The 22,900-nt window shown below is 52.5% G+C and overlaps 2 protein-coding genes across 3 annotated transcripts; both read left to right on the top strand.

Moving 5' to 3' along the window:
* xrcc4 (X-ray repair complementing defective repair in Chinese hamster cells 4) lies at nt 1-14,050 on the top strand. Of its 2 annotated transcripts, none has more exons than XM_047014872.1 (8): nt 1-117; nt 798-960; nt 1,178-1,368; nt 4,504-4,670; nt 5,325-5,456; nt 5,875-6,002; nt 8,180-8,321; nt 13,696-14,050. In XM_047014872.1, exons 2-8 carry the CDS (start codon nt 819-821, stop codon nt 13,808-13,810), a joined length of 1,017 nt encoding a protein of 338 aa, XP_046870828.1. In that variant the 5' UTR covers nt 1-117; nt 798-818; the 3' UTR covers nt 13,811-14,050. The 2 variants fall into 2 exon arrangements, with proteins under 2 accessions (XP_046870828.1, XP_046870827.1); XM_047014871.1 differs by having other exon boundaries at nt 5,872-6,002.
* A 413-nt stretch (nt 14,051-14,463) lies between these two features.
* LOC124463044 (versican core protein-like) lies at nt 14,464-22,783 on the top strand. Its single transcript, XM_047014735.1, has 8 exons — nt 14,464-14,647; nt 15,514-15,588; nt 15,772-16,185; nt 17,458-17,632; nt 17,733-17,860; nt 18,341-18,634; nt 21,505-22,394; nt 22,700-22,783. The coding sequence occupies exons 2-8, from the start codon at nt 15,525-15,527 to the stop codon at nt 22,781-22,783; spliced, it is 2,049 nt and encodes a 682-aa protein (XP_046870691.1). The 5' UTR covers nt 14,464-14,647; nt 15,514-15,524.
* The last annotated feature ends 117 nt before the right edge of the window (nt 22,784-22,900 follow it).

The following is a 22,900-nucleotide window of genomic DNA, read 5'->3' as shown; positions in this document are numbered from 1 at the left end:
TGCGCCAAGTACTGCCCGGAAATAAACGGATGTAAAACAGCTTCTTTTAACGGTTTAAATGTTTTAATGTTAAATCTAGCATTCAATATTTAATTAGAATAACGGAGGAACTTTAAGGTAAGATGTTATATGAAAACTGCATACGCTTACTTTGAATGCAATGCCACCACGTGCAGACCTATGAGTCGTGTTTACAAACATTACGGCATGTTACTGTTAAGACTGCAAGCCCTCTAAACAATGCATGAAATATATTACTTAGAAGTCAGAGAAAATAAGCAAAAGAGATAGAAAGCTTTCCACTTCTGTTTGTGTCTGGCATCCCTAAACTTAAATGATGGCAGTTGATTTAGGGGTTGGTTGTCGTTTTAAGCTAACAAATCCGTCCCCTACAAGTTTAGTTGTTTAGAACTCTGTGCATGTTAAATATTTAAGATGTGTACTACGGCGGTGACTGTGTCAAGTTCCACCAAAGAAATGCTCTGTTTTCGGTGTGGTGGTAGCTTGCTGGTTGTTCCAAGTCGAGGTGGGATCGAGGGTTTATAGTTTGGCTGTCAAAACCAGCACCAGAAGCTGCAGCCTGTCTTGGTAGCCAGGAAAATGATGTAAGAGAAGCCTGAGTGCCATAGTATGGCTGGCCTGAGTTGCTCTGTCATATTCGAAACCAACTTCTTCTGTTCTGCTGTGTGAGAATGGGACGGATGAGCTTAGCCATTACAATGCAGTAGGCCTATACTGTATCAGGGCATGTTTGGGCGTAGGCTAATAAGTTTTGATAGGTCGTGTTGTTTTTCCAGCGGTGTGTCTGCCGACCAGAAATGCCTGTGACGGTGCGACAGGTGTCCGTTTCCTCAGAACCTGAAACCTCCTATTTTCTGCGACTGGCGTGGAATGGGCGTGACTTAGGCTCAGGCTTCCAGGCGATGCTGACTGATGGACAGTCTGCCTGGGATGGCGAAGGTGAGCACCCCTCCCCCCCCCCCCCCCCCCCCACTGACCCCAGACCTGACTGCTCTCACAGTCTGACTATAGTATGAGGGGGCCCAAGTCCCAGCCAGACTAACCATCCAATTGTGTGATTCTATAACCCCCCCCCCCCCCCCCCCCCCCCCCCCCCCCCCCCCTCCTGTCTCTTACAACCCACCCACCCACACCACCCACACACCCCTGTCTGCAGTGGGGGAGGATGCTGTGAGTAAAGAGGCTGCAGAGCTGGAGATGAAGAAGGAGAGATATATTCAGGACCTCCATCAGGTTCTGACAGGAGAAGGAAGTTTAGATCCTGGATACAGTTTTACTCTGACGCCCTGCCACGGCCCCAGCTCCAGCAGAACCCTGGCCTACGAGAAAGTGGAGAGTGACATATGGGTGAGTGGTGCCCTCCGCTGGTGTGGAGGGAAATTGTACACATGCAGTACACCTATACCCCATATAGGCTACACATGGTGATATTCCGACACCCGCTGCAGGAGAGGTCACTTTTGAGCAGATTGTGACATTTTCATGTTCAATACTTTTTCCTGGGAGGATCACATGATATGTGGTCTTTAGGCTGTCCACTATGCTCTGACACAGCTGATCCATCATGTGATCCTGAGAGTTGACATTGATGGAATTTCTGGGCATAAATAGGGACCTCTGCCCTAATGACCACCACTTGAGGATAACAAATAACTTTCAAAAACATAATAGCCAGAGAGAGAAATGGAGAAAGACCAGAAAGGTTTCACTTTTGTTGTTGTTGCCCATTTAAACCCAGGAAGTGATGTATGCAGTGAGGTACAGCAGAAACATGAGGGTGCTTGTCACAGTCAGAGGCTCACTGCACGTTAGCATGTCTGTGAGCCGCTGTTATTATAGGAGCTGTAGCTCATTGACCATGAACACGCCTGAGGTGAGTGCTAAATGGCCCACAGGATGGAATATGAGCTGGAGAAAATAAACACGCATGAGGTCAGAGTTGTATGTGTATGTGTGTGTGTGTGTGTGTGTGTCGGGGGGGTGGTCCTCTGATAGCCAGATCCTTGGTCGACCATATCACATCTGTGTTACCAGGCTATGTGGGGTCAAAGGTTTCTGCCCCAGAGGCTAACCTGTCATAACGCTAATCACGCTAATGCACGTCAAACACGGGGGCTTCCCAGGCCTGCCTGTTTTTGAAGTCGCGGCCCCGCCTGCGCTTGCTTTCTGAGTTAAGCCTTCCGCCGTCCTCTGACAGGAAAATGATCCACACATTGCGCTGTTGAGGGTTTATCACTATGGAAGTAAACACTCCCAAACACAGTAGTGACAGACCTGCCGTGCACACACGCACCACAGAGAGACACACACGTGCGCACGACCATACGCTCCGAATAAACACGTCTGCTTTGTTGTCATAGCAATAATTAGAGAATGGAAACCCAGGGGCATCTGTTACAGTAAAAGAGGAATGAAAGTGTTTAGCCTCTGTAAAGAACTGAAAGTTTTCAAAGAGTTCCTTTCACTGAATGTATCACGATGTGTCATCCCCAACGGAAAAGCTTTCCTGGGGAGGGGGCGGTTCTTGCTCAACAGTTGTTCAGAAGAATCATTCATCAGATTTTGAGACATGAGTGAGTCAGAATAGAGAGGATCTCGGTCTTCTGCCTGGTCTTTGACCCCTAGTAACAGTCGTTGCGACACCATATATCTGCAGAAGACCCACAGTGTTGTAGACAATTGTGAGCTCGTGGACTCGTTTGACTTGCGAGAGGTCTTTTTTTTATTCTTTCCTTGTCCTCGGCGTGGTCTTCATAATGAAGAGAGGGGTCTGTGTAAACCACTCAGTCACCACCTCAATTAGTTCTGCCAAGAACCACTGATCTCAGTTATTCACTGTAAGACAGGGGGAGTTGACCAAAATGACTGGCATAGGGCAAAGAGTGAGAAACAGTTTATCTACGCTTCTGTCTCTCTCACCACTGAAGATTTACGGCAGTGTGTCAAAGCTTGCCAGCGTCTTGTTATTTTGCCTGCTGTCAATCACTTCAGAAAACGAACAGTAGTGTCTCTATGACGACTTGTGGAACTTCTGCGTCAACATTCTCTGTCCAGCTTTACCCAGCCAAACTGGTGGGGGCATCATGACAGTACCAGCCAATGGCCTTTGGGCCAGATTGTTATCAACCCATTGTTTCATGACCAAATCCCTACCGGCATTTCAAATGACTGATAGTCTTGACCAGCCAAAAGACGAAACGTAATTGAAAGCTGCAAATTAAATACACATAAAAAGTACGTAAATAGACCAACCGCCGTGACTGTTTTCAGTCTCGAGGAATGGAAGTCATGTTTCCATCTCTGGCAATATTAGTTCTGAAGTTTAAGCTGAAGTTATTTACTTATGTTACTCAGAGGGGATGAAGTAAGGACTGGCTGGTGTTCGAAAAGCTGTAAATATCCTAGTGAGGAAACGGGAGGCTGGCGGGAAAGCTTCTAAGAAGGACTGAGAAAGAGTAGGCCACATGAACAGAGACAGGAAGAGAGAGGCCATGGTCCTGGTGGACATGTTTCTGTCAGTCCTTCTCTGTCAACCTGGGATCGTCTGCCAGTAGGTCAACAGTCTTTATCAAACACACACACACGTACACACACTTAGCCTTTCCTAGAGGTCAGTTATTTCGGGTTGTGGCAGCTTCGGAGGGGGGTCAGGGAGGCCTTTGGTAGGCCAGGTTGTTATCTGAGAGACGGCGTCTGTCCAGGTGGGAGACGGCAGAGGCTCCGGGCTGCGGTCGCTAAGTGTCTGTGAGAGTGAGGGAGCTTCCAGCCACTTGTGAGGATGACAGTGTGGTTTCTATCGGCATCCATTTTTGTCAACCTAATTGCCGCCTTCGGGTCACATGACCCAAAGGTTCATAACGAACCATCGTTGTGTTTACCCAATTGTACCCAGTACAAAAACAAATACAAATAATTGTATTTTAACCTTCGCAATGTGGGGGGTCTGACACAGCCCAAGAAAAAGAAAATGCTTCACTTTGTTTTTGTATGCGGTAAAATTGTCGCATACGACGGTGGGTCACAATGACTGATTGCTCAGAATGACCTGAAGGTAACACAAGGGTTAAATACACTAGGGCAGTTCCCATTGGCGGACGAACGTGTGTATATTTGCTTCACGCGAGTCCCATGGCTCAATAGGATGCCGAACATGTTAATATTTATGTTTCGCAAGCCGCTCACCCAAACAACTTTACTCGCAACACTGCACGCCCTTGGTTCCTGAGAAAAAAACAGAATTTCACTTCGTACGGTCCCCCCCCCCCCCCCCCCCCCCCCCCCCCCCCCCCCCCCCCCCCCCCCCCCCCCTCGATTCTCAAGATAATTCAAGACGAGACGAGAGATAATCCAGCCACGGACGGACGGACATGGATTCCTGCCTTCCTCGCTGATCACAACCGTTGGCATCGTCTTTGCATTGAAGGATTGAAGACGTTTTCTTCAACTTGACTTAACTGCCACTACCTCCCCCCCCCACTCCAGATCCAGCTGGGCTCCGTGTCACTGAGGGCTCACCCAGAGCCGCTGGTGGAGGTCCGAGCCTTACTGGCTCACTTTCTACAACAGACAGCTGCTCTGGAGAACCACAACCAGCGACTGAAAGAGGAGAACCATCGATTCAGACAGGAGCAGCAACACATCACTACTGAGTAAGAGTCGCATAAACGATACACACACACACAAAATCACACACAAACATCACTCTGTCCAAAATCCATGACCAATGTCTGTTTCCTCCCTCTCTCAGTCATTACCCAATCCCCATAACTCTCCATTGGGAGAGTCGCCACTGCACGTCTCATGTAGCTAGGAGCTGATGTCAGTGTGTGTGCGTGCGTGTGTGCGTGCGTGAGAATGGAACACACCCAAGGTGCTAAAAGTGGGCCTCTCTGACGCACACAGGCTACAGGGCTGCACACACACACGGGCATAGATCAAACAGCCGCACACACAACCTCCGACGCACAACGTCACACACACACACACACACACAATCGAGGGAATCCCTCCCAAGTAAGCGTTGAGGTCAGCTCCCATCACCTTGAATGGGGTCCATGTGTTTCTAATCAGTCCGATTTTTCGACCGTAGCTTCACAGAGCTGATCAGGCCGCTTCAGAATGGAGGCATTGTGTTTCTGGAGAGGGGGGGGGAAAGAACAGTGTGTGTTAGGTTCCCCCGGCAACCGCTGCCAGAAAGCGATCCACCGCGAGGCTAGACAGAAGCGAGAGAAGAGGGGATGACGGAGGACAGGGTCGAAAGGAGAAACTGCACTCAAGAAGTGTGTGTGTGTGTGTGTGTGCAGGATGAAGCGCTACGTGGCAGAGAAGGTGTCCCTGGAGGGCGAGCTGTACACTCGCTTTGTCCTGGTGCTCAACGAGAAGAAGGCCAAGATCCGGAGCCTGCAGGAGAGGATCGCCGCCCTGCAGGAGAACAGGTGCCCTCCGCCCCGCCCTCCGCCCCGCCCTCCGCCCCGCCCTCCGCTCCGCCCCGCCCCGCCCCGCCCTCCACCCCGCCCCCAGACAGAGCTTCCTCCCGCCCACCTGGTCACCCACTCCCCCGGCTGCCAGCTCCAGCCTACTCTAGCCTGCCCTGCGGGAGACCCTTGAACCGCCCACACGCCCAGCCCCTGTACTCTGCGCACGTCACGCGTTGCCCAATCCTTACCCAACAGCCTTTGACCGCTGATTCTCTGCGCAATGTCGGGATTTCTCGTGACCGGAGGGATTTTGCAATGCCAACGCAATACTCTTGTTAGCCAATAGCATGAGCTACGTGTTTGTGTTCGTGTATGCGCTATGTCCGTGTTCGTGCGTGTGACATCCATGTCGTCGTCGTCCCCCCCCCCCCAGCAGCCCAGCCCAGAGACGGACGTCAGGGCGCCCCTCAGAGGAAGAGGAGGACTACGGCGGCAGCACCGACGAAGACCCGGAGGAGAGCCCGGCGGCAGGCCCCGCCCCTACGACCAGCGCAGCTAACACCGGTCCGAGAAACGCCTTTCCTCTCTCTCTCTCTCTCTCTCTCTCTCTCTCTCTCTCTCTCTCTCTCTCTCTCTCTCTCTCTCATACTCTCACTCACTCTGACGTCGTTTGCGCACGCGTGGTGGCGGTCGTCTCGCAGTGATGACATCAGGGCGCGAGCGATGTGGGAGGTTACTGTGGGGGTTATATTGAAGTTCTTGTCTACTTTTCTAGCGTGTTCTAACTTGAGAGAGAGGGCCACAGCTCAAGGGTCCCTCCGGAAACCATTACCTTGTGGTTAAACCTTCAGCCAACGTCACTCTCCTCGGTGTCATGCTCGTTAAACCCTGGCTGTAAACACAAGCACACACGCACACACCGCCATGTATGTGCCCCAAAGCGAAATCCAGGAAGGCCCCCCCCCTCATAATAGCTCCCCCCCCCCCCTCACTTTGTGTCATGTGCTTTACAGGGAGGATTGAGCATGTCCAACCTGAACACAAAGCCAGCCATCATTGGTGTCGGGACTCGGGGTCCGTCCATCCATCAGTTCTGTCTGTCAGTCCACCTTAATGGTTGTTATGGTTCGGAGCAGAAGGTGTGACATCACGTTTTGCAAAGCACGACAGGTTCCGTCGGTACACTGGCCTGCTTGGTCGTCACGGAAACGCATGGTGTTTATGCGTCGGGACCCGGGGGGGGGGGGGGGGGGGGGGAAGGGGGGGAGATTCAGTTGGGTGACTGGTGTTGTTTCTGCCCGGGGGCCAGGGATGACATCATGGAGGGATTATATAATCCTGAGTCTGGGGCCCCTCCGACCTGTCATCTAAAAACATGGACGGATGGGCCGATCGAGGCCGGCGGATACAGGGCCTGGAGACTCGATGGGGAGTGTGGCTGCATCTCCCGCTCGCCTGAGAAGGGAGGCTCTGTGGCGCGTCGCCCACCACGAGCGCTCTTCGGTCGGGTCGTGCCGATTGCCGCCCCCCCCCTCTCTCTCCTGCCCCCGCTACCCCTGCGAGAGGCTCCACAGCAGGGCTTGGGGTGTGGGTACGTGCCTCTGGGGGGGGGGGCCCTCTCTCTTCCTACCCCAGCTGCAGGCTGAGATGGATGGGGGACAAAGCTCCCGGGTTCCTGTGTTGTTTTTGCTTGCCGCGGCGGGGTGAGTCAGAGGGTTGGTGCGTCGCCAGCCGAGGAAGGGGAAGTGACAGCGTGCCCCAGGCTTCGGCGCCGTGTAGGACGCCTGGCAACTTTTATTGTCTGGGCGTGTGCCGGTCGCAGGACCGAAGGCCCAGGTGTGTTGCCGGGATGTTGTTGACGGTGTCTGCCTTTGAGGTTGTGAATGACCTGGGTGTCGTGTGTGTGTGTGTCATCCACTCCTTGCCTTCTTACCTTGTTGTGGGTTTATCGAGCCATTCCGTTTAACAGACTGGTTTTACAGACTTCAGTGACTGGCGTCAACGAGGCGGTTATGTGAAGACTTGACAGAGGAGGGCGTGTGCGGAGGGTGTCGGAGTCAGACAGCTGAAAGCGAGCAGCCTAATGAGCAAACGCGGGTCCTAGTGGACCGAGGAGGAAGGAGAGGCGGGGAAACCACCGTACACTATTGGGACACGCCCCGTGTCGGTGTGTGTTAACTCCTCCTCTCCTCCTGCTGTTGTCATGACTCTCCTTTCATCTCTCCAACCTGCTGATTTGGGTGGGTTGGGAGGGAGGGGAGGGAGGGTGGGGGGAGGGGAGAGGGGAGGGGAGGGAGGGAGGGGGGGGGGGGGGGGGAGAGGCCCACCCACAGCACCCACACACACCTGCCCCGCTCCAGGTCCCCCGTGTCCGACCTGCCGTCTGGGAGTCCTGGGAGAGAGGGGAGAGTCTTTAAAGAGGTGACGAAAGGAGAGGAGCAGAGCGGAGGGACGGAGAGTCGGCGAGAGAAGTGTCTGCTCCAGGTGTGAGGGGTGGGTCACGTGGCCCTGTGCGTGTTCCAGCCAGCTTGACAACGGCATGCAGTTGCCGCAAGCACCCTCCTCTCCCGCGATCCCCTGCCTCTGTCCTCGAGTGCTGCGTCTTGTGTGTATCAACAAAAAACCTTGAACAGTTTAGTTCCAGGTCAGGAATGCGAGTATCAAAGGGATGTGAGTGACATGTATATGGTGGACCGCAACCGCGTTTTCACTGGCTTTGCGGTGTGTTTTTTCTTTCTCAGAGGTGCGAAGCCGCAGCCCATTGGCCGATAGTCCCAGCGACCTCACGGACATTGCCCCCTGTCGTAAACGCCGCTTCCGCCACCAACGGCCGCCCGATGTCGTTGCCAAGAAACCGACCCCGGAGGTGATTCCCACACAGAGGTACCTGCGCTACATCGCCATAGCGATCGACGTCAACTCCCAACCCAACACAGCACTGTCATAATCGCCATGCTACCAGATCGACCGGATGTTTCCTTTTTGTTCTGGATGTTTCCGCCCACCATTAACAGTTTTATTGTCTGTATAACCTTCATACAAGGATGTTAGTGGTTCATTCTATCTCTAGTTGTCTCTGCCCATATTATTCAGCCCACTTTCCCCCCATAATGCAAAGGGCCTATAACGCTGTCGGTTTTTACAGCTGTCTGCTGTTTCCCTCCCTGTTTCCCCCCCTATCCTAGAATATAAACTTTCTAAATACTCTTTAAGTTCTGTGTTCTCTGAACAGATGAGTTTATGGCCTCTGCTATTCTGCCAAATTGTGAATTGCTGATCAGGCAATCCCTGCGTTCGTCCACTTAGCTTGGGTGTAACACTTCCGCCCCAAGAATAGATGTCAGACACGGAGGACTCGTGTCCTCCATTGTGATCGAGTTATGGGTTTCCACTGGGGTCCCACCTTGATCGTTAAAGCTTTATTTAGGCTCATTTCTGTCTACCAAGCACTCGTCCACCGGCAGTCATATTTCTCTCTTCGTGTGCCCTCTATCAAATGGGAATATCCTTCTCCTGGAAAACACACACACACACACACATACCCCTTCCCTCCAACCCACGTTTCCTTCATCCCCTCATTCAACGTTCAGGTTTGTCACTGGGAAAATCAAACATCATAAACATCTCTCCTCAGGGGTCGGCTTTGTGTCGAGCAATCTCTCTCCTAACCCCACCCCCCCTCACCCATCACCCCCACCTGCCTATCTGTTGACCCTCTGAGCAGGTCACCCGTGGGCTTCATTTGCTTTTCCAAAGACGCCCCATTGTTTAGGTTCCACCCAGACAATGCAGCCTCCTTTACAGTCGTCTGGGTGTTGTAAACCAGTGGGCCTAATTGATCCCTGGTTTGCGTTGGCGAGTGACCGAGTGAGGCCGAGTGACTGAGTGAGGCCGACTTCCCCTTTTTGCTCCAGAAGTCACAGACGACAGGCAAAGAAAAACATTTCGTCATCGTCGATATTTACTGCCGGTGAACTCATCCGAATCACTCGCGGACTGACCAGACGTCCAGAACCCCCCCCACCCCCCCACCGTACCTTGAACGCTCCACATATAAGAGCGCGACGCCGCTAAACAACATGTCGACGCTTCGGATCGGATCCACAATTCCTCCGAGCGCCCGTCACTGCTAAACTCACAGCGCTCCGTCACTCTGCTTGTTTGTCACGGGCCGGGGGGGGGGGGGGGGGCTGGAGAAGCTGCTAGGAGACTCTCTGGACCGTCCTGCCGCAGAATAAGTCACGCTGTCAGCACCCTCTTAGCAGGGTGACGTGCGGCACGGTCGACCACAGGGCGGCTGGTGTCACAGCTCAGTCGTTGTCTACGACGGGGGGGGGGGGGGGGGCTCTGCAGGAGAGAAACTAGGCCAGGACGGGGAAGATGAAAGAGGAAAAAGAGGAGGGAAGGGTGTAGAAGTGGGACTGGGGGGACCCCGTGGTCCTGAACTCAGCTGGTCAGCTCAGAGTTTCCATCCTCCTGTCCGCCCCCCTCCCCTCGTCCCTCGTCCCACCCTCCTCCCCCTAACAGGCGTCCGTAGGAAAAAAAGAAAGCACAGCTGTCCACCTTAAGGGCATGTCACATTTATGGCTTTCCACCTTAACGGAATATCACATTCAGCATTCTCGCTTTATTGCTAATAAAAATGTGCCGTTCTCCTGCCGTGTCTTGGAGTTTCGGTTGCTGCCGGGCCTGTTCGGTGCACCAAACCCACCGGGCTTCTCTCCCTTTCTACTGGGTGTCTCTCGCTTTCTTTCTGACTTTCAAGCACACAAACAAACAAACACACACACACACACACTGTTACTAGTCCTCAGGCAGTCCAGCTGGTCACGAGAAGGTTGGTACACGAGTGGCCTCAGGTGAAATACCTCCCGACCCCCGCCTTGTCTCTCCGTCCCTGAGTGTGTGTGTGTGTGTGGTGAACAACAGGCTCGGTGTGGCAGTGTGCATTCACGGGCCTAACCCTTCATTCAGGATCACACCTGAAGCTGTACCGTCCCTGTTGTTGTTGTTGTGGTGTGATATTAGAGCACAGGACCGTCATGTGTTTGCAGCATCATCATGGAGTTTTGGAAATAGAACAGTGTTTGTTCTCCACAAGACACGGTTCCATTTATTTATTTTTTCCTCCACTTGGAGCTGTCGGCTCGGGAGGGAGAGCACCAAACCTCGCTCGGCTAACTGGAGGCCTCCGACCCCCCCCCCCCGGTGCTACCGATCCAAAACACCACAATACCAGCCTCTCTCCTGCAGCATCGACAAGCAGGTGGTCATTCTCGAGAACGTTCCAGACTGGCCTTTTTCCACGCCCCCCCTCCCCCTGTCATATAGACGGTCTCAGAGCCAGTCTCGGCCAGGGAGCTGGGTGTCACACAGAGCGATGCCGCGCACAGATGGCTGACCGTGGTGCCGTCCGCAGCTGTAGTCGGCAGTAGCCCCGAAAACCCAAGCCCATTACCAGCCCTGCCCCGGCCAACAAGAAACAGAAGTGAGTTGATGGGCAGCTGCCGGCGTGTAATTGCTCCAGGGGCAACGTTGTGGACTGGGCTCCCTCAGAACCAGGCCTGCAGGGCGCCGGGCAGCCACAGCTGAAGACAGGCCTCTGTCTGCCTGGAGAGGGGAGAGGAGGAGAGAGGAGGGGAGGGTGGCAGGAGAGGAGGGGAATGGAAAGGAAGGATATGGGTGGGTGGACGGTCATCTGTAATGTTTTTTTTTTTTTCTTTTTACTTTATCCATGACCCCATTTCACCTTCATGTTTCCCACCTCCCTCTCCGTCTCTCTTTCTGTCTCTCCCTCTCTGTCTCTCTGTCTCTCTCTCTTTCTGTCTCTCTCTCTCTCTCTCTTTCTGTCTTTCTCTCTGTCTCTCTCTCTCTGTCTCTCTCTCTCTCTGCGGAGGTTTATCTCTAAAAAGCCCAAAAGACTGATAAGGGAAGAACAGCCGGGCGAGAGGGTAGCGAAGGAGAAATAAAGAGAGCTCACAGAAATGAAAGGCAAGGAGTGAAAGAAAGAACAACAGCAGAAAGAACTAGATGGACTCAAACTACCCTCCCTAGGGGTTTAGGTTGGCTGAGGGGGCAATTCGGTGGGCACGCGCGAAGCCCTCTGACACCGCTTGTAAAAAAGGGCTACACTTTGATTTGAAACTACAGCTGTGTGGTAAGCTAGCTTCGCTCGGTCCCTAACATCACGTAGCGCCGGGCCTGCTCATGAGGAAGTTCTGTGTTACTCGTTTTTGTCTCGTTCTTGATAGATTTTCCCATGACTTCCCATGAGTCAGACCCACGCAGGCTTTGATAGGGTGGCACAAGCAAACACACACTGTGCAGGGCAGGCCTCTGTAAACCATCAGCACATTGCTCCCAGCCTCGGCAGAGATAATCATTCCAAGACCCTTGTATGGGGGGGGTAGTTTGGAGGGGGGGGGGGGGGGGGGGGGGGGTTGCTGGGTTGCACAGGCTTGTAAACAGAACTTGGCACAGTTCGATGAGTTCATCTATACGTGAGGCACATCGATACCTTGTGTGAGTGCTCCTCCTGGTCATCTGTCTGTTAGTGTGCCTGCGTGCCGGGCTGGAGGCAGGGGGGGGATGTTTAGAGAAAACAAGAGCGAGAGAAAGAGAGAGAGAGGGGGAGAGAGGGAGAGAGAGAGGGAGGGAGAAGACAGAGAGAGAGGGAGAGGGAGAAGAGAGAGAGGGAGAAGAGAGAGAGAAGAGAGAGAGAGAGAGGGAGAGGGAGAGTGTAAGGAGCCAGGCGTAATCATGGCACTGCGGCACGTCAGACATGGAGGGCGAACCTCCTCTGGTCTCAAGAACCACAAACGAGCACACCACTGAGACTGGCCTTCTGTTGTATGACAGTGAGCCAATGCGTGTTTGTGGTGCGTGTGTTGAGTGTGTGTGTGTGTAGAACCTCGTGGCGGAGGCCCTCAGGTCGCCTCCCGTGCCCGTGCGGCCGGGGGTCAGAGCGCTCACCTCGCGGCCCCTCCTGGTGGAGGATGTGTCGGAGCCATGTGTTCGGGCTCCGGTGGTCCTTTGTGTTTCCTCTCGCACTGCGGACAGCTCTACCACTTCCTCTTAACGGGTTCCAGCAGCGAAACTCGTGTTTGTCATACAGTTGGGAATGATTTAAACGAGCTCAGGGCTCTCCCCCCCCTCCTCTCCTCTCCTCCTCCTCTCTCTCTCTCTCTCTCTCTCTCTCTCTCTCTCTCTCTCTCTCTCTCTCTCTCTCTCTCTCCATCTCTCTCTCTGTCTCTGTCTCCCTTTGTCCACTGTATCTCTCCCTTCATCTTCATCCGTCTCTCCATTCACATGCTCCAGCATCTCCGAAATCTTTGTGGCCCCCCCATTTCGTCGCCTCCGTGGAATTTTGTTTGGATTTTGCGAGTAAGATTTGTCGATGACGACGCCGCAGCATTCCCATCCCGTACCCACAACCCGTCTAAAGTTGGGTCCTTCTCACAAACGATCCCAACGTGATGTAGTGCACGGCAAGTCTGGAGTCCAATCAGCCTCCCCTCGCTCCTCTTCGTTCTCCGTCGACCGGGGCCAAAGGTGAGAGGTGTTCCTGGTTAGCGAGGTGATTTACCGATGGAAGAGAGACCCGCCTCGAAAAGCCTCCTATTTTACAGGAGGTCGTATAGGAGGCCCCGTGTGTCAAAGCTGCGGGGCCCGGGGACAGAAGAAGAAGCCGCCCACCCATTTCTTCTTCCTTTTTCTTTTCTCCCCCTCCTTTCTTTTCTCCTCGGCTCGTCCCCGCTCTCTCCTCCAATGGCTGGCCTGCGCGTGCACACGCGTGCAGCTTGTGAGCCGCAGCACCGTGGGCCTTATCTCTTAATGTCGGCCCGTGTTGACGTTTCCTCCCCACATTGAGCCCCTTTGAAGGTGCGTGACGGTGCCGTCTGTAGAGGAGGAAACGCAGTTCGACTTGTCTGACAACAACCCGATACAGGGGCGAGATTTATCATGACAAACACAAACACACGCACTCACACACACACACACACACACATGCACTCACACATGCACTCACACACACACACAGGTATTAAACCTGCCCATGTGTTTCCAGTCTGGGGCATAACATGCCACATGATACACTTCCTGGCTCACAGGAAAACTAGGCTGTAAACCACCTTCATTAGCCTGCTGACCTGCTTTCCCTGTGTGTGTGTGTCCGTGTGTGTGTGTCCGTGTGTGTGTGTCCGTGTGTGTGTGTGTGTGTGTGTGTGTGCGTGCGTGCGTGCGTGCGTGTGCACAGTAGGGACTCCCCAGTGACGAGCAGAAGGACAGCCAATAAGCAGCAGGCACCCCAGTGTTCCTCAGATGCTACGGCAACCAGTCGTGACACAGAAGACCTGTTTGAAGACTTTTGAGAACATGTACAGAAGTGACATTTTGATACTTTAGGCTGAGCTGCAGGGTTCACGGGTGTTATTTGAACACGTGACTCAACATACAATATCAAAACTCTGAAGTGGTATGATCAGTGATCAGGAAATGTATTTGTTGGGTTGTGAGTGGCTATGTCCAAGGGATGATACAATTAAGTTAACACGTTTTACATGAAATTTGTGATTGTGTTTCTTCAATAAACATTGCAATTATATACATTACTCTCCACTTGATTATGTTTATAATTTAAAGAAACATAAAACAAAGTTTACTTCCCCCAGGATATAGTTTAATGATTTGGAATTCAAGCATTTAGTTGACCTGCCTGCGCCTTAAGCATACTCAACTAAACCTCAAATAACGTTGAGTTTTGAAGTGTCAATGGCAGCTTACCCATGTTATATTTATTGTTCAATACAGGTGTTCATTGTTGAAATGATAGTGTTTCTAATGCCTTTGATCAGAATTGTACACTTTACCATATTAGGTTTGATTAAATTAATGTCCAATCTGCACTTACATTTACACTTGAGTCAGAACATGAGTCAAGGAAATTGTGAAAGTCTCTCCTCTCTTTTTCGGGGCGGTATTTGGCGTGTTAGACATGTGCGCCCCTCCTCTCACTAAAGACGGGATAATAGTGGTGGTAAAGTGGGTTTGAACTTGCAGCCGAGGGTGAGTGGAGGATAGTTCTCACTGATTCCGTGTCGGACCAGCCTGAGGTTTGCGGAGAGATCTACTCGGCACAAACATCTCTCTGGAACTTACAGTTGGAGCTCTAGACTTCACGTCAGATATTGGATTCCACAACTTCAGAGGTATGGTTTTAAAAAAAGTGTAGTATATTACCTTTTTAGTGCTAGCCTTAGGCTATTTGATTATCTTTTGTATCCCTTGATTGGTAAATTAGGTGTTTTTAAAGGATAGGCTTATGTTTTGGGCGGAACTTTTGCACAATTGTTGTAATGTATGCAAGGAATCAGCGCTATCTGCTTATCATGCACATGGATACATGTACTGTGGTGGCTGTGGATGTTCGACATCTTTTTGCAATTAAAGACATGGATGTCGCATTGTTATCCCGGGGAAAGAGCAAGAGTTTGGGTGGTCAGGAATGTTCTCATGCTGATAACTTTTAACGGTTCGTGGAGGAACCTCATTCCAGAAGCCTCTTTTATGTCCTAATCATTCAGTCACACCCATTGACAGCTGATCAGTCGATAAGATTTATTATCATAGCTCAAGGCGAGGGCTTATCTGACCTGGAGAAGCGAGAACGTAGAGCACAGCTGCCCAGCTGCTCATCATCCCAGCACATCTGTGCTGTGTTCCCGTCTGCGAAAGAGGAGAGAGCATAATTCGTGACCAAATTGGTTGACAACTTGGCAAGAAACTTCGCAAATTTCCGTTATAAGATAGTTATTTGACCTAATTGACGCATTTGTTTTATGACACAGGTTTTAGATCTGTTCTCTCGAGTTAGGGTTCATTGTCTTGACTCAACTGTGAGAGTAGAGGTATCTTTCCAACTTTACGCTCTGTACACTGCTACAGTCTTGCACGGTTCACTCTGTTAAAGGTTAGCATCCCTACCCTCTCGTGTTTTCAACCGTTTGCACTTTTTATGATAGTTTGAATGTAACAGCTTATACGTTGCTTTTTCGTTTCCTTCTTTTTACATAAGTCACCGCAGAGATGTCACTACGAATCAGACACCTGCTGTGGCTGGTGTGTTTGTGCTCGAGCTACGCTGAGCACGGTGAGTATTTCTTTTAAATTTCAGTCCCTCTCTCTTTCTCTTTTTTCTTTTATACTTTTCCTTTTTCTCTTTCCTCCTTATCAATCTCTCTTCCTCTCTTTTTTAAAATACTTTTCCTTTTTCTCTTTCTCCTATTTCTCTCTTTCTGTCTCTCATTCATCAAGCTAACTCTTGTGTTTCCAGACCAAGCCTGGAAGATGACAATGGAAAAGAGCTCACCGGCTAGCGGCTCTCTGGCCGGCAAGGCGGTGTTGCCATGCCACTTCTCAATCACGCCAACCACCTCCGACAGCCCCACGCACACCCTTCACCCCCACCCCCGCAACTCTCCCACGCAGAGCCCCGAGGACCAGCTACGGATCAAGTGGATACGGTTGGAGGGTGAGGCGGAGAAGGTGGTGCTGGTAGCCCAGGGAGGAGTGGTCAAGGTGGGCCAGGAGTTTCAAGGCAGGGTGGCTGTCGCCAGCCACCCCGGGGCAGTAGGGGACGCCTCGCTGACCATCGTCCGCCTGAGGGCTAGCGATGCCGGCCTGTACCGCTGTGAAGTCATGCACGGGATGGAGGACACCCAGGCTTCAGTCAGTCTCAACGTCAGCGGTGAGTGGAACACACACACACACCCACACACACACACAGACTCATATTATCATTAGTTCCAGTCTGGGTTTTGTGGTGAAACTCTAGAACATGCCCGTCAGTTCATCCTCTGGTAGTTCCCTCACTCATTTTGGAGCTAGCATTCTCAATTGGACTCAACAGTTGGAGCTAATCCCAGTCTCTTCCATGGCTACAATCAAGACAGCATTCGAAAGGATCAGGCCATATCCAAAGCGAACGATCAAATCTCAGTGATGCTGCTGATTCATTCAATGTCCCGATTCATTGTTCCTCGATCCCGCCCTAACCCCTAGCGAACCCAACAGAGACCTGTACCTGTTTCAACGCCCACGTCCATCAAACGCACATCAGACAAATCGCTATTGAAACAGTTCATCTTTCCGTTATGCAGAGGCTATAGGGTGGGCGACCGTGTCAGTGTGGGACTGAACGAATATCATTAGACTCCCGGTAGCTTGGATTCCACATTAGGGATGAACAGCAGGGCCTGTTCACTCACAAAGACATCCTTATGAGTGACCTACAGCCCTGCTTTCCACAGCACATTCACACACAGCTCCTGTGAAGCTGCCAGAAGCTTCTAGCTTGAGACAGAGGTCATATTCTTTGTTTTTTGTTTTTGTGGCAAACGACAGGCCCAGATGCGTGCCCCGAGACGACAAAAGGGGTTTGGATCACGGGGAGAGTACTTCAATGCTTTGAGTTCCTCCTCTCTCACCTGTGTCAACTGCCCTGCTCAAACCACTTAGTTGTTGCAGCTTCCCTACTCAAGGAGTAACTGGAATGGAAGTCGGACATTTGTTAACGTAAAACGGAACCAGACTGATACTAATCACCCTTTCACTTCAAACCGCCGTTGGTGTTGCGCAAACTTCATCGTCAGCGCTGTACATTTGGCACTGACACCACGTTTTATTTGTTTGGCAGACGCTTTTATCCAAAGCGACACACGTAGTAGTGCGCGCAGAAAGATCAAGGATGAGAAGTGCGTCGTTTCACGGTGTTTCTGTGGTCAGGAGTCGAGGAACGGTCTTCGTTTCCTCGCCACAGTGCAAAGAAAACCACATTTCAGCTACCAGGCATGGCCATCGAAAGAAAGAAGAAAAGGAAAACAAGAACACATCCCACGACAGTAGAGTTTGTTTAATGTGTGGCGAACAAAAAGAATACAACTAAAATGCGATACTAACATGACTGACTGACTTTCTGACTGGCTGACTGACGGGCTGACGGGTTGTGTTCTCCCTCTAGGCGTTGTGTTCCACTACCGGGCCAGTACCAGTCGCTACACTCTCGACTTCCAAGGCGCTGTGGACGCATGTCAGTCAGCCGGGGCCACCATCGCTACCGCGGAGCAGCTGCACGCCGCCTTCGAGGACGGCCTCGACCAGTGCGACGCCGGCTGGCTCGCTGACCAGACCGTCAGGTGTGTGTGTGTACCTGTGTGAACACGTATGTCTGTATGTCTGTGTGTGGTCAGAAGGAGGCGATTTCATTTGTCCGTCCGTCCCCCCTTTGCCTTTTAGATACCCAATCACAAAGCCCCGTCCTGGTTGCTCAGGCGATATGAAGAACAGACCTGGTGTGAGGACGTATGGGCTGCGGGACCCGACAGAGACGTACGATGTTTACTGCTATGTGGACAAACTGCACGGTGAGACTGAAGGGGCTGCTGTGTGGGGGGATGTAGCATATCCACCTCAAATGAATATCAGTTTGTATATTCAGTATGTAGTATGTCCTTAGTCTTTGTCATATAACGCGTCCTTGTCAAGACATTTAGTCATTTTGCAGACGCTCTTATCCAGAGCGATTTACAGTGCAAGTACAGGGACATTCCCCCCCCCCCGAGGCAAGTAGGGTGAAGTGCCTTGCCCAAGTCATTGGCACGGACGGGAATCGAACCTGCAACCTTTAGCAGACGCTCTTATCCAGAGCGATTTACAGTGTAAGTACAGGGACATTCCCCCCCCCCCCCCCCCGAGGCAAGTAGGGTGAAGTGCCTTGCCCAAGTCATTGGCACGGACGGGAATCGAACCTGCAACCTTCCGATTAACAGCCCCGATTCCCTAACCGCTCTGCCATCACAAATGGATGTCACTGACTGTCATTGACTGTGTGTCTCACTCAGCAGGAGAGGTATTCTACCCTGCCATCCGCTACAAACTGACCTTTCGCCAGGCCACCCGTCTGTGTGTGAGCGAAGGGGCAGTGCTGGCCTCCCCTGGCCAGCTGTTCGCAGCCTGGAGGAGGGGTCTGGACCGCTGTGACTACGGCTGGCTGTCGGACGGCAGCGCCCGCTACCCCGTCTCGGTCCCCAGGCCCCAGTGTGGAGGGGGCCTCCTGGGGGTCCGCACCCTCTATAAACACGCCGACCAGACCGGCTTCCCCAAGCCCACTGACCTGCATGGGGCTTTCTGCTTCAAGGGTGAGACTGAATAACACCGGACATACATTGGGCTGCCCCCCCCCCACCGCCCAGAACCATAAAGAAGGGGTCCCCCCTGGGTGAACCCTCCATTGCTCCTGATTGGTTGATTTAGACAGGACTGGGGCAGCTTTTTTTTTCCTGAGCTCTCGTTTCTCTTCTCTCCTGTCCCACACATTTACACACACACACACACACACGCACGCACTGTCTCTCCTCTCTGAGCTACGTTCTGCCTGTTGGACCCGTCTCAAGGTCAACCATGTAGCGTTTCCCTCACCCCAGACTTGTGAATGATGGTTTGTGTGTGTTTAAACTTTGACCTTGTTTTCACTTCCTGCTGAGGATCGTCTGGGGGGCATGTCTCGCGTCTCTGTAAGGAAAAAGACAAAAAAGCGAGAGGGAAAAGAAAGGGGAGGAGTAACAAGGTTACACATGAGACCTGACGCGCGCATGCATGCTTACGGCTTTAGAGGCGACGTTGCCTTGGAAATGTGTGTTTGCTCTGCGAGCATTCTGTTTCTGACATCTGGAGAGACCGTGACCTCCTCCTCACTTCGCCGGGCTGCTCTGGAGTTTTCAACCTCACCAGCCAAAGGTAAAGTCAAGTAAACGTGGCCTTAATGCTGGGCCATGCCAGTGCCCACACAGGTCAAAGAACACCAGACGACGGCTTGACTTGGCAGGTCACCAGGACTCCCCAGACACTATCTGTGGCTGGTTGAACACAACAACTTTGAAGGGCACAAGTCTCGAATGGTTTCGAAACAGGCGGATTCTAAGGCGCTGAGAGATGCGTTCGAGTTATGCCCGCTCGGGGGAAAACAAGCAAACCCCCAAAACAGTGGAATAACACGGTCCCCCTTGTTTATGGACTGGTGTGTTTTTTTTTTATGAGGGGAAAACCCAACTCAAGCAAGCAGCCTATAAAACAGATAGCAGAGCAGAGAGAAACGGGGCAGGGTCCCTAATGCATCGCAGCTGGACCCTGCCCAGCGACAGAGGGAGAGAGGGAGGATGGGAGAGAGGGAGAAAGAGAGAGAGGGAGGGGGAGGACTGGAGAGAGGTACGCATGTTTATCTCCCAGATGTCTAATCGTCATCCGGAGAAAATATGTATACCATACATACGTACCAAGAGTCTCGTTTTTCCAGGGGGATGTACAGTGAGGTGGGTAAAACGCAGTCGCATCCTTGGCCCGTGTGCAAACCACCCCCTATGACCCGGACACTGTGAGCTGGCTGTGTTTTTGGCGGGCTATAGGGACAGAGCAGTGAACTACAGCCATCTAATTGAAGTGACATGACCATATAGTGTAAGGACAGACCTCAGCCCAGCCAGATGGCCGTGGCTCGCCAAACAAATGACATCACATCTGGTCTGTGCTGAGCTGAGCTGGGCTGGGCTGGCCGGGCTCCTGCTGTATGTAGGGTCTCCTTACAGAGTGAAAGTGCTCCAGCAACTCCCCTGAGCGCCTCTGCTCGGAGCCAAGAGAGCTCTGGATGTACCTACGGAACACACAAGAGAGAGAGAGAGAGAGAGAAGGAAAGGGGAAGAGAGAGAGAGACGAAAAGGGAAAGAGAGAGGGAAAGGGGAAGAGAAAGAGAAAGAGAGAGAAGGGGAGGGGAAGAGAAAGAGAGAGAGAGAGAGAGAGAGAGAGAGAGAGAGAGAGAGAGAGAGAGAGAGAGAGAGAGAAGGACAGGAAAAGAGAGAGAGAGAAGGAAAGGGAGAGAGAGAGAGAGAGAGAGAGAGAAAGAAGCAAGAGAAAGAGAGAGAGAAGGAAAGAGAGAGAGAAGGAAAGAGAGAGAGAGAGAGAGAGAGAGAGAGAGAGAGAGAGAGAGAGAGAGAGAGATGAAGGAAAGAGAGAAAGGGACTCTCCTTCTGCACGTTCTGCCACAGCCCACCTCAGTGAGAAAGAGGGGGCAGTGAGCTGAAAGTATACAGCGTTGTGTCAGTTAACTTATAGTGTGCCAACAGACCGGATATTCTCATGGGACAAAGTATGAGTTCAGCAGTTTGCACTCACAAAGGCCCATTGTATGTTGTGTGTGTGTGTGTTTGCCCTCCCCTTCCCCTCTCCTGTTCTTAGGTGGTAGATCTTTTTTTTATAGAGGGTCACACATGTAGTGTGGTGCTGACATGCTACCTGGAACGGCTCCAAGTTCAGGTGCCCGGGACGTTCATGTGTTCTGTGCGTGAAGCACTGCAGACGGCGGCGGGACTGGATTCATGCAAAAGGGAGAGATAAACACATGTCCTGATGCTAGTCATGGCCAAAAGAAATATCTTGAGACTAATGTGAGAAAGAGAGAGGAGAGGAGAGAGAGAGGGGGGGGGGGGGGGGAGAGAGAGAGAGAGAGAGAGAGAGGGGGGGGGGGGGGGGGGGGGGGGGGGAGAGAGAGAGAGAGAGGGGAGAGAGAGAGAGAGAGAGAGAGAGAGGGAGGGGAGAAAGAGATGATATGGGTGGTTTGGAATTGGCCTAAAAGCACCAGTTTCCAAGCTGTTCAGGCGTCTATAAATACGGCTGCAGTGGTCTCGTCCAGGCCTGTTCTGCATATGGTCATTCTGACACCACTGGTAACGCTGCTTCCACTGCTGAAAGGGTTTTATCTAGACAGCTGACTTCACTTTCCTGAAATCACAGTGGTTGGACTTCCATTTAAAGCCTGCAGTGAGCTAAGGCCATTCTGAAAACACCATGTTTAGCAAACTGTACTTGGCGCTATTTGCCCTCTTGAAAGTATTCGACCGCCAGCAAAGCATTCCTGCCTAAACAGCTTATTACCTTTCTAATGACGTTTACCGTATTCCTCTTCTCTCCTCCCCTCGCTTGCCACCCCCCCCGATCTCCCCCCTCTCCTCTTCTCCAGGTAAGGAACCAGAGATCACTACTCCTGGACCAATCACAACCCCGGAGGCTCTCCGACCGCACGCAGCGCCCAGAGCTCACCTTGCCGTTACAGTCAGGCCCCGACACCAACCCCACACCACCACCTTCGGGTCCCACCTCCCCCCCACAGACTCCCCCTCCCCCCCGGCCACGGTGAGCACTCCCTTCCCCGATTTCGACGCGGACGACTTCGATCAGAAGGACCCCAGCCTGGTCGAGTCCCTGCCCCGGGGGGATATCCTCTCCTTGCAGTTTCCCCCCCTGCCCACCACCGTCTCCCAGCCCTCGCAGCTGGACATCGCCCAGGGGGGAGAGCCCTCCGACAGGGAGGAAGGAGGCTCCGGCCGGGGGGAGGAGAGCAGCGGGAGCGGGGAGGGCAGCGGGAGCGGGGAGGGATCCAGCGAGGGGGAGGAGGGGGATGGGGTGACTCCCCAGGCCGGGGGCAGGAAGGTCACCCCTGAGCCAGGCCTGCCTGACAGCACCCGCCAGCCAGGCCAGCGGCCTGCTGTGGTCTACAAGGAGGAGGGGCCAGATTCTGGGGCCTTGCCAAGAGTTCCAGCCGGCACCACCCAGTCAAGCGCTGGGGACCAATCGGTGGCCACCTCAAGCGCCGGGGACCAATCGGTGGCCACCTCTGGAGCAGCCTCGCCCACCAAGGCGCCGTACCAGCTGATCATCGTCAACGTGCACGACAAAAACCACTCAGGTGAGCGTTTGGAGGAAAGTCCCCCCTCCCCCCCGGGGTCTCTGAGTTTGACTCGTTCTCTAGTTGACCTGTTTGCCAGATGCTGTCGCTTCTGCGCGATGCTGGCAGGGCTGGTCTGCTCGCGTGTGTTTGCTGTGGATCACCACGGGCAGACAGAACCCTCTGTTAGAGCCGGCTGTTTCTGGACAGCTGTGTCCCAGTCTGACCCCTCCCACAAAAAAGACATTCATCCTCATATTAGATATTCCCATTTCCATATTTCCACTCGTGAAGATGACATCAAGGTTTCCAGCTGCATCTCTGGTTCGACTGGCGAAGGATCTTGGATGTAAAAGTGTGGAAGGGCTACGCTCCTACCGGTTTCTCCCTTCAGAGATTCACCTATTGTCCTCTAAATTTCTCGAAAGGTTGTCGCTGTTCCTGTACTGTTCCTGTGCCTGTAGTATCTGTGGGAACCGTTTCTTCTCAGACCTCAGACCTTCACTTCGCTGTGCCGTTGGGGTTGTGTTTTGGAGAAACGGCCCTCGGAAACAGTCACTCTCCGTTCCCCTGACTCTCGTCTGCATTCTATTCTTCCTGTCTGTGGCGTTTGATATGAAGCCTCCATGTCATTGTTATCATTATCAGGCCCCCATCTTCACTCAGCTCTTTCGTATTTAGAGGAACAGTG

This window comes from Hypomesus transpacificus, unplaced genomic scaffold, assembly GCF_021917145.1.
Source record: "Hypomesus transpacificus isolate Combined female unplaced genomic scaffold, fHypTra1 scaffold_27, whole genome shotgun sequence".
Classification (NCBI taxonomy): Eukaryota; Metazoa; Chordata; class Actinopteri; order Osmeriformes; family Osmeridae; genus Hypomesus; species Hypomesus transpacificus.
This window is presented reverse-complemented; position numbering and strand designations above follow the sequence as displayed.